Below are 14580 nucleotides of genomic sequence, written 5' to 3'. Positions count from 1 at the left end.
GGACAATAGTCCCAAGCGCTCAATAAAAGCCTTTTCCATTTAAACCCTGGTCTTCAAATCTGGTCTGGTTGAGTTTTTTTCTGCACTATCAACGCTCCTGCATCTAAGTCCAGTGTCTAGAACCGTAGGGGGTGAGTGGGTCGAACCACTCACGGGGAACCAGTGTGCGCGGCCTGGTCAAGGGATCAGAGCAAGGCACGGGGACCTAAGGTCGGGCGAAAGCTCGGCGCAGAAACCCCTTACAGCCTCTAACCTTCCGTTGACAGGACAATCTTACTCCCGCAGCCGGCGATCGGGCCTTCATCATCGGGGCGATCAAGCTCCTGCATCGGCGGGAAGGGGGGAGGAGGACGACTCAGCTCCCCCGTGCTGGGCGATCTACCCCGGGTCGGAGCTGGTCGAACTTCGTGCAGCTTGGAGCTTCCCAACCTCGGTCTCAACCCGAGACTGCAAGCTCCTTGCTGTTAAAATCCGCAGGCCGCGCGGTTGGAGTGTCGATCCAGGCAGGGAATCGCACGCTCAGATGGTAAGTCCACACCCTGCGGAGGCTCAAAGTCAGTCCCGGGCAAGGCTGCCAGCTCCACGATGTTAGGCCGCAGAGCGACCAGAGATACAATCCGGAAAACAATCGCAATTCCGGCAAGGAATTCTATTTATTCCTGTCTCAGTGTTGCAGATAGCTATATTTAAAAACTGGGCATTTGATGATTTATTCTACATTGCCCACATGCCACAGCTTAAAAGAATATAAATACAAGTGACTCCCACATTACAGCCATTAAGGTAACAGAGATTCATCCTAACACAGTCATAGACTCGTACAGCACGGAAATAAGATGTTCGGCCCAACTCATCAATGCTGGTCAAGATGCCCCATCTAAGCAAGTCCCATTTTCCCACGTTTGGCCCATTTCCCTCTAGACCTTTCCTATCAATGTACCTGCCCAAATGTCTTTTAAATTCAGTTATAGTACCTGCCTCACTTACCTCCTCTGTCAGCATGTTCCATATACCCACCACCCTGAGTGAAAAAGTTGCCCCTCAGATTTCTATTAAATACTGGCCCTCTTAGCTTAAACTCATGTATAGATCTAGGGTGGGGCTTTTAGGATTAGGTTTATTATTGTCACCTGCATCGAAGTATAGTGAAAAGCTTTGTTTTGCATGCTATCCAAACAGATCAGATATACCATAGATACAATCAGTTCAAACTCAAGTAAGATAGATAGAGCAATGGGGAACTCTGGCCCTCAAGTCCTGTCAACATCCTCATATATCGTCTCTGCACTCTTTCCAGCTTAATGACATCCTTCTTATGGTAGAGTGACCAAAAGTAAACACAGTACTCCAAATGCACCCTCACCAACATTATGTACAACTGTACCATAACGTCCCAGCTTCTAGACTTAATATAAGAAAATAACTGCAGATGCTGGTACAAATCGATTTATTCACAAAATGCTGGAGTAACTCAGCAGGTCAGGCAGCATCTCGGGAGAGAAGGAATGGGTGACGTTTCGGGTCGAGACCCTTCTTCAGACTGATGTCGGGGGTGGGACAAAGGAAGGATATAGGTGGAGACAGGAAGATAGAGGGAGATCTGGGAAGGAGGAGGGGAAGGGAGGGACAGAGGAGCTATCTGAAGTTGGAGAAGTCAACGTTCATACCACCGGGCCGCAAACTGCCCAGGCGAAATATGAGGTGCTGCTCCTCCAATTTCCGGCGGGCCTCACTATGGCACTGGAGGAGGCCCATGACAGAGAGGTCAGACTGGGAATGGGAGGGGGAGTTGAAGTGCTGGGCCACCGGGAGATCAGTGGCGTTAATGCGGACCGAGCGCAGGTGTTCAGCGAAGCGATCGCCGAGCCTGCGCTTGGTTTCGCCGATATAGATGAGTTGACATCTAGAGCAGCGGATGCAATAGATGAGGCTACTTAATACCCTGACTGATGATGGTCAAAGTACCAGAAGCTTTCTTTACCACCCTCTTTACACGAGATGCTACTTTTGGGGATCTATGTGCCTGCACTGACAGATCTTTATGCTCTACATTCTCCAGGGCCCTACCATTCACTGTAAAACTCTTGCTAGGACCAGCTAGATGCAGGAAAAATGTTCACAATGTTGGGGGTGTCCAGAACCAGGGGCCACAGTCTTAGAATAAAGGGGAGGCCATTTAAAACTGAGGTGAGAAGGAACCTTTTCACTCAGAGAGTAGTGAATTTGTGGAATTCTCTGCCACAGAGTAGTGGAGGCCAAATCACTGGATGAATTTAAGAGAGAGTTAGATAGAGCTCTGAGGGCTAGTGGAATCAAGGGATATGGGGAGAAGGCTTATCACAGGTTATTGATTGTGGATGATCAGCCATGATCACAATGAATGGCGGTGCTGGCTTGAAGGGCTGAATGGCCTCCTCCTGCACCTATTTTCTATGTTTCTATGCTCTAGTTTGACTAAATGCAACACCTCACACCTGTCTGCATCATTCTGTGTTTGTGGAATTCTCATGTAAATAAGTAAATGTTTAAAAAAATCCAACTCAACCTAAGGTGAACCTGGGCTGTTTAGTTTCTTCAAAATTAAGGAAGCAGATAATTTTTTCTTCATACATTTTAAGTGTGAAACTGCAAGTTTCCTTTTATTTATTTCTGCTCAAGAGTGAAATTCTCAGAAACTTAATACACCAGGTCAAACAACTAATAGTCATGCATAAATTGGCAGTCTGCAATAATATCATTTGATACCTCCATATTTCTCTTGGGGGGGGGGAGTCTACTTTTACAACAATACTTTTAAGAGCAAAAAATTTAAGGCAGATCTATTAACTCTTATTCTATATTTACCTGGTATGAACATGGAAATAAATATTAAATGTGAGGTTGTATTCATCAAAAGAGAGTGCGATTTCTTAAAACCAGTTTACACAAATTGATTAAGAAAATATCAGCTGACAATTGCTCAGCTGACAATTACCCAACAACTGATGTCACATGGCTATTCTTCACACAATGTCCAGGCAGACACAGCTGTTTTTAAATGTTTCGCTAGCCGATGATCGAATGCTGCAGCAGTTCTGATAAACAAACTCAATTTGCTCATTGGCTCCAGAGATGAAGGCTGACCTGTTGAATGCCTTCAGTGTTCCCGTTTTAGTTTCAGATTTACAAGTAATGACAATCTTTTGCTTTAAAAAAAAAAATCAGTCACTAGCTGGACAGGAAAGAGTAAAATTGTCCTGGGATCTTTTAGCAAATAAATTATAAGTTTGAAAAACTACAACAATGTGAGAAGGGAAAAACTATAAATTACCTTTGATCAATAACAATCCTGGCATTGAGCTCTGCACAGAGAAATAGATTGCATATTTTTGCTCAACAAGTCAAAACCACTCTTCAACACCACACGAGCCCTGAATAACAGTAAGTATAAGAAAAGACACAATGTTCTGGAGTAACTCAGCAGGTCAGGCTGCATCTCTGGTGAACATGCATAGGGGATGTTTTAGGTCGGGACCCTTTTTCAGGCTGATTGTGGTGGAGCGGGGTGGGGGGAAATAGCTAGAAGAGAAGTGGAAGATTTTTAAAAAGGCACAAAGTGCTGGAGTAATTCAGCAGATTAGGCAGCATTTCTGGAGAACATGGATAGGTGATGTTTTAGGTGGGAACCGCTCTTCAGACATTCAAAGGGGTATTCAAAGCCTGGCAAGTGAATGGTGCATACAGGTGGCTTATGTCTGCAGATGGTTAGACAAAGGTCAGAGTGAATAAGAAAAAAGTATGAGTTAAGGAGATAAGGATATAAGAAATGTGAATTATGAAGCAAGAAGAAGGAATATTGGTAGAAGAGGAGTAATGGTTGTGGCCTCACTCTGGCAATGTAGGCGGATCAGGACAAAAAGATCAGTATGGGAATGGGAAGAGGAGTTCTATTGGTTAGCAACCTGGAAATAAAGCAGACCTTAGTTGCAAAGTGCCAACCAAATGCCGGACCAAAGTGCCAGACCAAGTGCAAATGTTCGGCAAAATGGTCGCCGAGTCCAAGCTTGGTCTCTCTGATGCAAAGCAGGCCACATTGAGCACACCAAATGCAGTACATGAGGTTAGAAGAGGTGCACGTGAACCTTTGCCTCACCTGGAAGGATTGCTGGGTCCCTGGATGGATGTAAGCAAAGTGTTATAGAAACAGGAGTTACTTCTCCTGCTGTTGCAAGGGAAAGTACCCAGAGAGGGAATGGTTTGGGTAACAAGGGATGAGTTGCAGTGGGAGCAGTTTCTGTGGAAGGTGGAAAGGACTGAGGATGGGAAGACAAAGAATCATGTTGAAGGTGGTGGAAAGGTCAGAAAATGTGTTGGATGCAGAGGCTGATGGGGTGACCTGGCAAACTCTATCCTTGTTCAGTGTTGGGGGAGGGGGAGTGAGAGCAGAACTATGAGACACAGAGGTGTCAGGTTAGGAACAGGGGACGTACAACGCGATCTGGGTGTCTTAGTGCATCAGTCACTGAAAGGAAGCATGCAGGTACAGCAGGCAGTGAAGAAAGCCAATGGAATGTTGGCCTTCATAACAAGAGGAGTTGAGTATAGGAGCAAAGAGGTCCTTCTGCAGTTGTACAGGGCCCTAGTGAGACAGCACCTGGAGTACTGTGTGCAGTTTTGGTCTCCAAATTTGAGGAAGGATATTCTTGTTATTGAGGGCGTGCAGCGTAGGTTTACTAGGTTAATTCCCGGAATGGCGGGACTATCATTTGTTGAAAGACTGGAGCGACTAGGCTTGTATACACTAGAATTTAAAAGGATGAGAGGAGATCTTATCGAAACGTATAAGATTATTAAGGGGTTGGACACGTTAGAGGCAGGAAACATGTTCCCAAATGTTGGGGGAGTCCAGAACAAGGGGCCACAGTTTAAGAATAAGGGGTAGGCCATTTAGAACTGAGATGAGGAAAAACTTTTTCAGTCAGAGAGTTGTGAATCTGTGGAATTCTCTGCCTCAGACGGCAGTGGAGGCCAATTCTCTGAATGCATTCAAGAGAGAGCTGGATAGAGCTCTTAAGGATAGCGGAGTCAGGGGGTATGGGGAGAAGGCAGGAACGGGGTACTGATTGAGAATGATCAGCCATGATCACATTGAATGGCGGTGCTGGCTCGAAGGGCCGAATGGCCTCCTCCTGCACCTATTGTCTATTGTCTATCTATGTCTGCAGGGGGAAACCATTTTCACTAAAGAAAGAGGGTATCTCAGAAGTCCTCATAGTTTAAGTATTCCTTGGTTCTTAATTACTTCCACCATTGTTCTTTCCAAACTCATCTCAGTGAGCTTCACTGTTTTCTCTTGACACAATCATCACTGAACAATGTCACTTCGTTTTTCCAAACTCCAAACAACATTTGCAGCAGTTTCCCCCCTCTATTCTGCTATATCCATCTTTCAAAATTTGCACAGCCATCAACTTTCCTTAAATCCCAGCTTGGGTGTTTCTACCCTTGTATACATCTCCAAACATATTAATCTTCTGAAGTTCTGGTGCCATTTCAGTTCAGTCCCCATCTCTCAAGCAGTTCCCTAATTCTATCAGTAGAAAAACGCCACTGGAGAGTGGCGATATTTTAGAGTAAGAAAATAACTGCAGATGCTGGTACAAATCGAAGGTATTTATTCACAAAATGCTGGAGTAACTCAGCAGGTCAGGCAGCATCTCAGGAGAGAGGGAATGGGTGACATTTCGGGTCGAGACCCTTCTTCAGACTGATGTCAGGGGGGCGGGACAAAGGAACGATATAGGTGGAGACAGGAAGTTAGAGGGAGAGAGTTAGTTAGAGGGAGATATTTTAGATGTTTCTCTGTCAAATGTCCTATGATCGCATTTACCTTTTATCTATCCTTTTGAGTACTGAGTCATTAGTTCCAATGCTCTTGTCAATCACTGTTATTTCAAAGGAACACTTGGGACTACAGATCTTTATTTGACCCAATGTTACCGGCACAGCTGTGAGTGCAACCAAACCACAGATGTGTGGCAGTCGGGAGAAACATTTCACGTACGGCTGAGAAAAACCAATTCTGCCCCCCCTCACAGCATACGATTAGCACTTGAGGACAGGCTTGAAGACCTAAGGCTGCTCAAAAGGAGATCGGAATCTCCTGTATTCATCACTTCCCTGAAATATGGCTCCCACATTACAGCCATTGAGGTAACAGGTATTCATCGTAACAAAGTCATAGACTCATACAGCACGGAAATAAGCTGTTCGGCCCAACTCATCAAAGCTGATCAAGATGCCCCATCTAAGCAAGTCCCATTTTCCCACGTTTGGCCCATTTCCCCAGACCTTTCCCATCTATGTACCTGTCCAAGTGTCTTTAACATGCTGTTATAGTACCTGCCTCAACTACCTCCTCTAGAAGCTAGTTCCACACACCCACCACCCTCTACAAATAGAAATAGTTCTGCAATCCTTCCTATTGCAGAATCACCAAAACTGAACACAGTACTCCAAGTGTGGCCTCACCAATAGTTGCCCCTCAGGTTTGTATTAAATCTTCCCCTCTCAACTTAAAACAAATGTCTTCTTGCTTTCGATTCCCATACCCTGGGTAAAAGACTCTCTGCATTCATCCTATTTATTCCCCTCATGATTTTATACATTTCTATAAAATTCACCCCTCAGTCTCCTGCACTCCAAGGAATGAAATCCTAGCCTTCCTAACTCCCTATTGCTTAGTCCATCAGTCGTGGAAGCATCTTCATAAATCTTTGTTTAGTTTAGTTTAGAGATACAGCGCAGAAACAGGCCCTTCAGCCCACCAGGTCCGCATTAACCAGTGATCCCCGCACATTAACACTCTCCTACACACACTAGGGACAATTTGCATTTATATCCAAGCCAATTAACCTACGTCTTTGGAGTGTGGGAGGAAACCGAAGATCTCGGAGAAAATCAACGTGGTCATGGGGAGAACGTACAAACTCCATACAAACAGCACCCGTAGTCAGTGTGGATCTAGGGTCTCGTGCTGTATGCGCTGTAAAGCAGCACCTCTACAGTTGCGCCACTGTGCCACACATTGTTGCGCCCTTTCCAGCTTAATAGCATCCTTCCTATTGCAGAATCACCAAAACTGAACACAGTACTCCAAGTGTGGCCTCACCAATGTCTTGTACAACTGTAGCATAGTGTCCCGACTTCTGCATTCAATATCCTGGCTGTAATGTATAATCACAGCTGTAATTTCTGCATGGTGAAACCAAAATGTATAAAAATACCCTTTAATAAAATCTGACAATGTGCACTTTAACCACATCTGATTTTTTTCTATTACAAATCTCAAATTGTGGAGTACAGAGGCAAATAAATAAACGATGGGTCTTTGTCCCAAACATTATGGAGGGCACTGTATGTAGCTATACTCCTAGATCCCACTGTTCTACAATGCTCCACAGGATCCTACAATTCACTGTGAAAGTCCTGCCCTGGATTCACTTCCCAAAATGCAACACCTCATACTTCTACATTAAACTTCATTCCTTAGCTCACTTGTCCAGCTGATCAAGTACTGCAATTTTTGATAACCATCTTCACTGTCTATGAAACCACCCACTTTAGTGGCATATGCCAACTTACTAATCATGGTTTGTACATTTTCATCCAAATCGATGATATAAACTACAAACAGCAATGGATCCAGCACCGATCCCAAACGCACACCATTTGTCACAGGCCTCCAGTCCGAAAAACAGCCCTTCACCACCATCACCACCCTCTGCTTCTTTCTATGAAGCCAATTCAGTAACCACTTTGCTAGCTCTCCCAGGATCCCATGTGCGTCTAACATTCCATAGGAGCATACCATGTGCAACCTTATCAAAGGCCTTGCTTAAGCCCATATTAACAATGTCTATGCCCTTGCTCTCCCCAAGCTTTTTGGTAACCTCTTCAAAAATACTCAAATTCATAAGACACAATCTCCCAGGCATAAAATCATGCTGACTATCCCTAATCAGTCCCTGTCTCTCCAAATACATACACACATATACGATACAATAAAACTTTATTCATCCCAGGGGGGAAATTGGTCTGACAACAGTCACAACGCCCAAGGTACACGAAAAATTGAACTTAAAAGTGAAAACAAAAAGAAAAAGACAAGCAATTGTTGGCTGGCTGCCGTGGGCACAGCGCCTTAACTGGAACAAATGAACAAACAAACAAACAAACACAGACTTATCCCCTGGGCAGAGGATTCTAAACTAGTGCCCCCCCTCCCCCACACGGGGTCCCCCTTTGTTCCCCACTGTCCCTCACGGTGGTCCTCCCATGTCAAGTCTCCATTGTCTTCTCCTCCCCCCTCACAGTCATTGACCGTTGATCATGGGTTGATCACGAGGCCTCACCGCCGCCGGCCTCTGAGGCTCCCGTTGCCGCCAAGGCTCACGCTGCCGCCGCCGAGACTCCCATCACCGCCGCCAAGGCTCTCCTTGCCATCGACGCTCCTTTGGCCCAGACAGGCCTCGCCTCCCGGCTTCTCCGGCAAGTCGGGCCGAACGGGGCTTGTTCCAGTTGGCGGCGCGGTTGTTCGGCGGGTGGATCGCGCCGTGCATGCGGCTCCCCGGGACACTCTCGTCAGGCGCGCGGCTCCCCGGGACATGTAAGTGTGTATGTATGTATATATACATACACACTTATACATACACACACACTTATATATATATGGATGTGGACAGGATGTTTCCACTAGAGGGAGAGTCTAGGACTAAATGTAATTGCCTCAGAATTGAAGAACGTTCCTTTAGGAAGGAGATGAGGAGGAATTTCTTTAGTCAGAGGGTGGTGAATCTGTGGAATTCTTTGCCACAAAAGGCTGTGGAGGCCATCAATGATATTTTTAAGGCAGAAATAGATAGATTCTTGATTAGTACGGGTGTCAGGGGTTGTGGGGAGAAGGCAGGAGAATGGGGTTTGGAGGGAGAGACAGATCAGCCATAATTGAATAGCATAGTAGACGATGGGCCAAATGGCCTAATTCTGCTCCTATCACTTATGACCTTATGACATATGAACACACAAATCTCCCTAATATATATATTTTAGGGAGATTTGTGTGTAAATGTGCGAAGGTAGATAAATCAATATATATATATGTATATATTTCAACCTACCTTCACAAGCTCTGGGATGTCCTGTACTTTGACTGTACTACGGATTGTCCTTAAAACATCTCCATCAACTGTTCCAAGTTCCCTAATCCTCACTGATCTTCATGCTTTTCTCCAGGGTAAAAACAGAGGAGAAATACTCATTGAGGACCTTGTCCATCACCTGTGTACATTCCCCAACTCTTTCTCCACTGCAGCGACAACTACATCGGAGATACCTTCTGCACCAGTACAGAACTTATGGACTTCATTAACTTTACCACTACCATCCACACACATTCAAATTCCCCAGGACTATCTCTGACACCTCTCTCCCCTTTATTGATCTCTCTGTCACCATCACATGAGACAGACTATCGACAGACATCTACTACAAACCTGCAGACTTCCAGTTATCTGGACTACGCTTTTTATCACCCTACCTCTTGCAAAGATCCCCTACTCTCAATGCCTCCACCTCTGAGGTTTTCCATAAAACGACATCTGAGATGTCCTCATTTTTTAGTGAACATAGTTTCCCTCCATTTCATCATAGTTGGGTCACGCACACTTGTACCTTCTGTGTCCCACAGTTCTGCTCTCGCTCTCCCTCCTCCCATTCACAGGACAAATTCCTTGTTCCTCATCTTTCACCCCACCAGCCTCTGCATTCAACCCATCATCCTCCAACATTTTCATCACCCCACTACTCATCACATTTTCCCATCTCCACCCCTTTCTCCCTTCCGAAGAGACCGCTCCCTCTGTAATTCGATGGTTCACTCATCCCTACCCACCCAAACCACCCAGGTACTTTCCCCTACATCTGCAAGAGATGCAAAACCTGCCCTTGTACTTCCTCCCTCAACTCCAGGGACCCCGACAGTCCTTCCAAGTTAGTCAGAGGTTCACATGCACCTCCTATAACCTCATCTACTGCATCCAGTGTTCCCAATGTGGGCTCATGTACATCGGCGAGACCAAACGTACCCTCAATGACCGTTTTGCTGAACACTCACTCTCCATCTCCCAAGGCCTACTGGATCTGCCGGTTGCTAACCATTTTAACTTCCCTTCCCATTCACATACTGACCTTTCTATCCTAGGCCTCCTCCATTGCCAGAGTGAGAGCATACTCAAATTGGAAGAACAGCACCATATTTCAGCTGGGTGGTTTACAACCCAATGGTATGAAGGCTGAATTCTTGAATTTTAGGTAACTTCTACAAACACTCCCTGTCCCCCCTCCCCTTGCTCCCCTCCCCTTGCTCCCCCCCCTCCCCCTGCTCCCCTCGCTCCCCCCCTCCCCCTGCTCCCCTCGCTCCCCCCCCCTCCCCCTGCTCCCCTCGCTCCCCCTCCCCTCCCCCTTCTTCCCCCTCCACTAAAAGCTGGTTTAACTAGTTCCACAGTTCGCAACAATGTATCCCTCTTGGGATCATACTGTCCAGAGCCAACCTCCCTGCTTGAAGGCATCTTTTGCGGATCCTGATGAGTCCTGATCTTTTCTTGCTTCCAGTCCCTCCGTACAGCGAATAGAATATAAAAGGTAGAAATTTGTGGGATACTTTATAAAACATTGGGGAGGCCACATCTGGAATATTGTGTGCAGTTTGGTCATCACATTACAGAAAGGATGAGATTGGTCTGAAAAGTGTGTGCAGAGGAAATCCATCAGGGTGTTGCCTGGGGTGGTTTGTCTCAAATTTAAGAAAAAAACTGCATAAAACTACACAGCATTCTTCAGTTATTTGGAGAAGAGAATGCTGAGGGGGAGACAAATAGCGGCATATTCAATTCTGAGAGGCAAAGATAGGGTAGACTGCAGTAAACTTTTCACAAAAACAGAGGTGTCTCAAAACAGGAGTAACAAATTTAGAGGGGATATAAAGAAGAATGTTGTCACTCAGAGAATGGTTGGAGTATGGAATGCACTGCCTGAGAGAGTAATAGAAGCCTAAATTCTCACAACATTTAACAAATATCTAGATGTACATTTGAATCGCAAAGGCAGAGAAGACTGAGCTCCAAACATGTGACAATAATAAACCAATACCAATAAATACTTTGAAAAATATCTACATTTAATCTGACCAAATATAAAAGAAATTAATACAAAGCAAAGCAAGTGACGTACCATCGCAACATAGTTGAATTTCCGAATTACTTGGCGCATTCTCTTCATCTCTTCATCCAGGTTACAAGCCCATACCTCACAGATTCTTTGGCTGTGATCTACTGTTGCTGCTGGCATGTTGCCAAATTCAAGTAGCCTTCATTAAAGCACTACACCTCTGGGTGGGTGGTTTTTGTAAGTGAGGATATCCAAATTTATACTGTAATCTCCAGTCACAATATTTGCCTATGAAGCAAAAAGGTAACCATTTAGAATGCATAAAACAAATGAAGCTATAATATTTCAGCAGTCACACAAAAACAAATAATAATTGTCAGTTCCTGAAATTCTTTGCAAGCTCCTCAACACCCAAAAATATGGTATTTTTGAATGTTATAAGAAAGTATTTGCACTTTTATGGAGAAAACACCATCTCCAAAATAAAATGGAGGAACAACTTGCTGAAGACTTTAACAATGCACGTGATTCCATCTCAAATGGTAACAAAATCAAATACATTACTATGAGACAAAAAGGACCAGTTAAAAGTTTACCATGTAGCAAAATAAGGCAACCTTTGTGTTATTTAAAAAAAAGTTACTTTGCACATAACAGACATCCCAAGGCTTTCCACAGAAAATCATCAGATAAATATCAATCACAAACTAAAGGGAGAGGGATGAGAAGAGTTAATTAAAAGTAAAAATCCAAGTGACGGATCGTAAAGAAAAACAGAGGCCCAGAGGCAATTAATTTTTGGTGTATTAAGGTTACAAAGCAAATTGCAGACAGTGGGCAAGGAATTCTTGATGAAGGCATGAAAATTATTTTTTAAACATATTCATCTAATCCATTAATAACATAAAGCAGGCTGGGTCTTCTACTATACAATTCTATAATTTTGTGAGGTCGATCCAACATCTCCAAGACATGTCAAAAATACAAATGTATCTATACTCTCCACTTGTGTAAACAGTCGTCGACAAAGTCATTTCCTTGATCGGAACCTCGTCCAATAGGTAAAACAGCCCTTCAAACCATACAGTTGAAAACAGAAGTCGGTACAGCAGGACATCAAGGACACTTATGCTGCATCTTCCCCAACTAAAAATACTGGGGCTACAGATGCATTGGATCAACATTTTCCAAGATGAACATGTTATGTGCCACCCTCACATGGAGATATATTATTGTTCCCTCATTGTTGCAAGATCAAAAACCTGGAATGCATTAGCCAACAATGCAAAGAGACCCTTTAGCTCTGAGATTAAAAGTATCACCAGATGGTCATAGTGAAAAGAGGTCATTCAGTCCATTATCCCACAAACTCCATAGGCACAGTTCAACAAGTCACGCTCTCCCACCTACTCCCCATAGACCTGAAAACTGTTCCTCTCAGCCCAAGCGGGAACAATTATGGGAGTACAATAAATACTAGGTTCAGTAGCATCATCAACAAATTATGAATGGAAACATGGGAAACAGATTAGACAATGATTTCAAATTCTCACAGAACAAATATCTGGATGAAAATATTTTGCAAATTTGTGAGCAACCCAATGAGTGACCTGAATAGATGTCACAAAACAACTGAGCATGGAATAGAAAAGTGTAGGAAAATAACTGCAAATCGAAGGAAATTGAAGGTATTCGCTGGAGTTTAGAAGGATGAGAGGGGATCTTATAGAAACATATAAAATTATAAAAGGACTGGACAAGCTAGATGCAGGAAAAATGTTCCCAATGTTGGGGGAGTCCAGAACCAGGGGCCACAGTCTAAGAATAAAGGGGACGACATTTAAAACTGAGGTGAGAAGGAACTTTTTCACCCAGAGAGTTGTGAATTTGTGGAATTCTCTGCCACAGAGGGCAGTGGAGGCCAAATCACTGGATGGATTTAAGAGAGAGTTAGATAGAGCTCTAGGGGCTAGTGGAATCAAGGGATATGGGGAGAAGGCAGGCACAGGTTACTGATTGTGGATGATCTGCCACGATCACAATGAATGGCGGTGCTGGCTCGAAGGGCCAAATGGCCTCTTCCTGCACCTATTTTCTATGTTTCTATGTACCACAAAATGCTGGAGTAACTCAGCGGGTCAGGCAACATCTCAGGAGAGAAGGAATGGGTGACGTTTTGGGTTGAGACCTTCTGAAGAAGGGTCTCGACCCAAAACCTCGCCCATTCCTTCTCTCCTGAGATGCTGCCTGACCTGCTGAGTTACTCCAGCATTTTGTGATACCATGGAATAGAAACTTTGTAGTAATTAAGCACAGTGAAAGATGCAATAAAGTTTCAACATATAATAAAAACAAAAAATGTATTTGGGGATGTGCCCATGCAAATAAAACATTTTAGGAAGCAAATATTTCGAATACAGTATATTCCAAATTAATTTGTTACAACTAAAACTATCAAAACAAGTTTAAAAAAACCCAAGGTTCAATAAATATACAAGACTGCATTCCATTTGAAATGATTACTATATAATTAAGTCCTGATTTCACAAGGTGCTTGGAAGTACCAATAGGATATTAATAAGTTCAACGTTTCGATACAAATGCTTTCCTGATTTGTTGAAATCAGTAAAAAGACCAAAAAATCGCAACATAATTGCACTTGCATTGTATCTACCGATACTCGGGGGAGGAGGCAAGCATTGCTGGATACATAACTGGAGGTTTTAGCCATAATCTTCAGCACCCAACACTTTTTTTAAGTGCTTCTCGGGAGCTGAATTTAATGTTTAATTGTCATCAAACTGAGTCGTGTAAATGAAGTGTATTTTAATAGTTGATCTCATCAACCCAAATTCTGTTCTTTTGTTTTAACTGTTGTGAGTGAAGGTATGAATGTTTTAAACTTCAGGGGATGGTGCTTATATTGAAAGCACATCGGAACCCTGTCTTTCTACCTCGTTGTTAACTTTGTTGTACAAATCGTCCCAAGTAAACTGGGAGTCGTGTGTACTTGCGGAAACCCGAGGGGCAATTTTGGTCTCGTTGAGTATATTTAATGTTAGATTAGCGTTAAAAAAAAGACACATTTTAAGAGAAATTGGTTGTTATAATTTCTGAATCCACACTGGGTCCGCCGGGGAAGAAAATCGGTCTGTTTCAGCTGGAACTGAACATCACTAACGAGAATATTGATTGTGAACACAGATTTATAAAAGAGTTGCCATTTGTAGGACGTTGGTTTTACCTGCGTCAGACGGGAGCGGGCTCTGAGAACTCTTTAACTATTAAAACAGGAGCCCGTCTCCTTACTGCCTCAAAACCACACTCGCATCCTCCATTACAGTCACCGCGCAACTCTCTGACGTCACCGAACCG

The 14580-nt window shown here is 43.9% G+C and overlaps 1 protein-coding gene across 2 annotated transcripts in view; it reads right to left on the bottom strand.

Moving 5' to 3' along the window:
* LOC144592864 (CCR4-NOT transcription complex subunit 7) overlaps nucleotides 1-14580 on the bottom strand; it is a 28741-nt gene that overhangs the window by 13815 nt on the left and 346 nt on the right. The window contains exons 1-2 of one of the 2 annotated variants that reach the window (XM_078398045.1): nucleotides 14450-14554; nucleotides 11269-11493 (exon numbers count right to left, since the gene is read on the bottom strand). In XM_078398045.1, coding sequence (XP_078254171.1) covers nucleotides 11269-11385 — 117 coding nt within the window. In that variant the 5' untranslated portion in view covers nucleotides 11386-11493; nucleotides 14450-14554. Of the gene's footprint in view, nucleotides 1-11268; nucleotides 11494-14449; nucleotides 14555-14580 lie in introns of those variants that run through there. The other variant, XM_078398054.1, reaches the window with a different exon arrangement.

The sequence above is a fragment of the Rhinoraja longicauda genome, chromosome 1, assembly GCF_053455715.1.
Source record: "Rhinoraja longicauda isolate Sanriku21f chromosome 1, sRhiLon1.1, whole genome shotgun sequence".
NCBI lineage: Eukaryota > Metazoa > Chordata > Chondrichthyes > Rajiformes > Arhynchobatidae > Rhinoraja > Rhinoraja longicauda.
The sequence above is the reverse complement of the archived record's forward strand: the minus strand, read 5'-3'. Positions and strand labels throughout refer to the sequence as shown.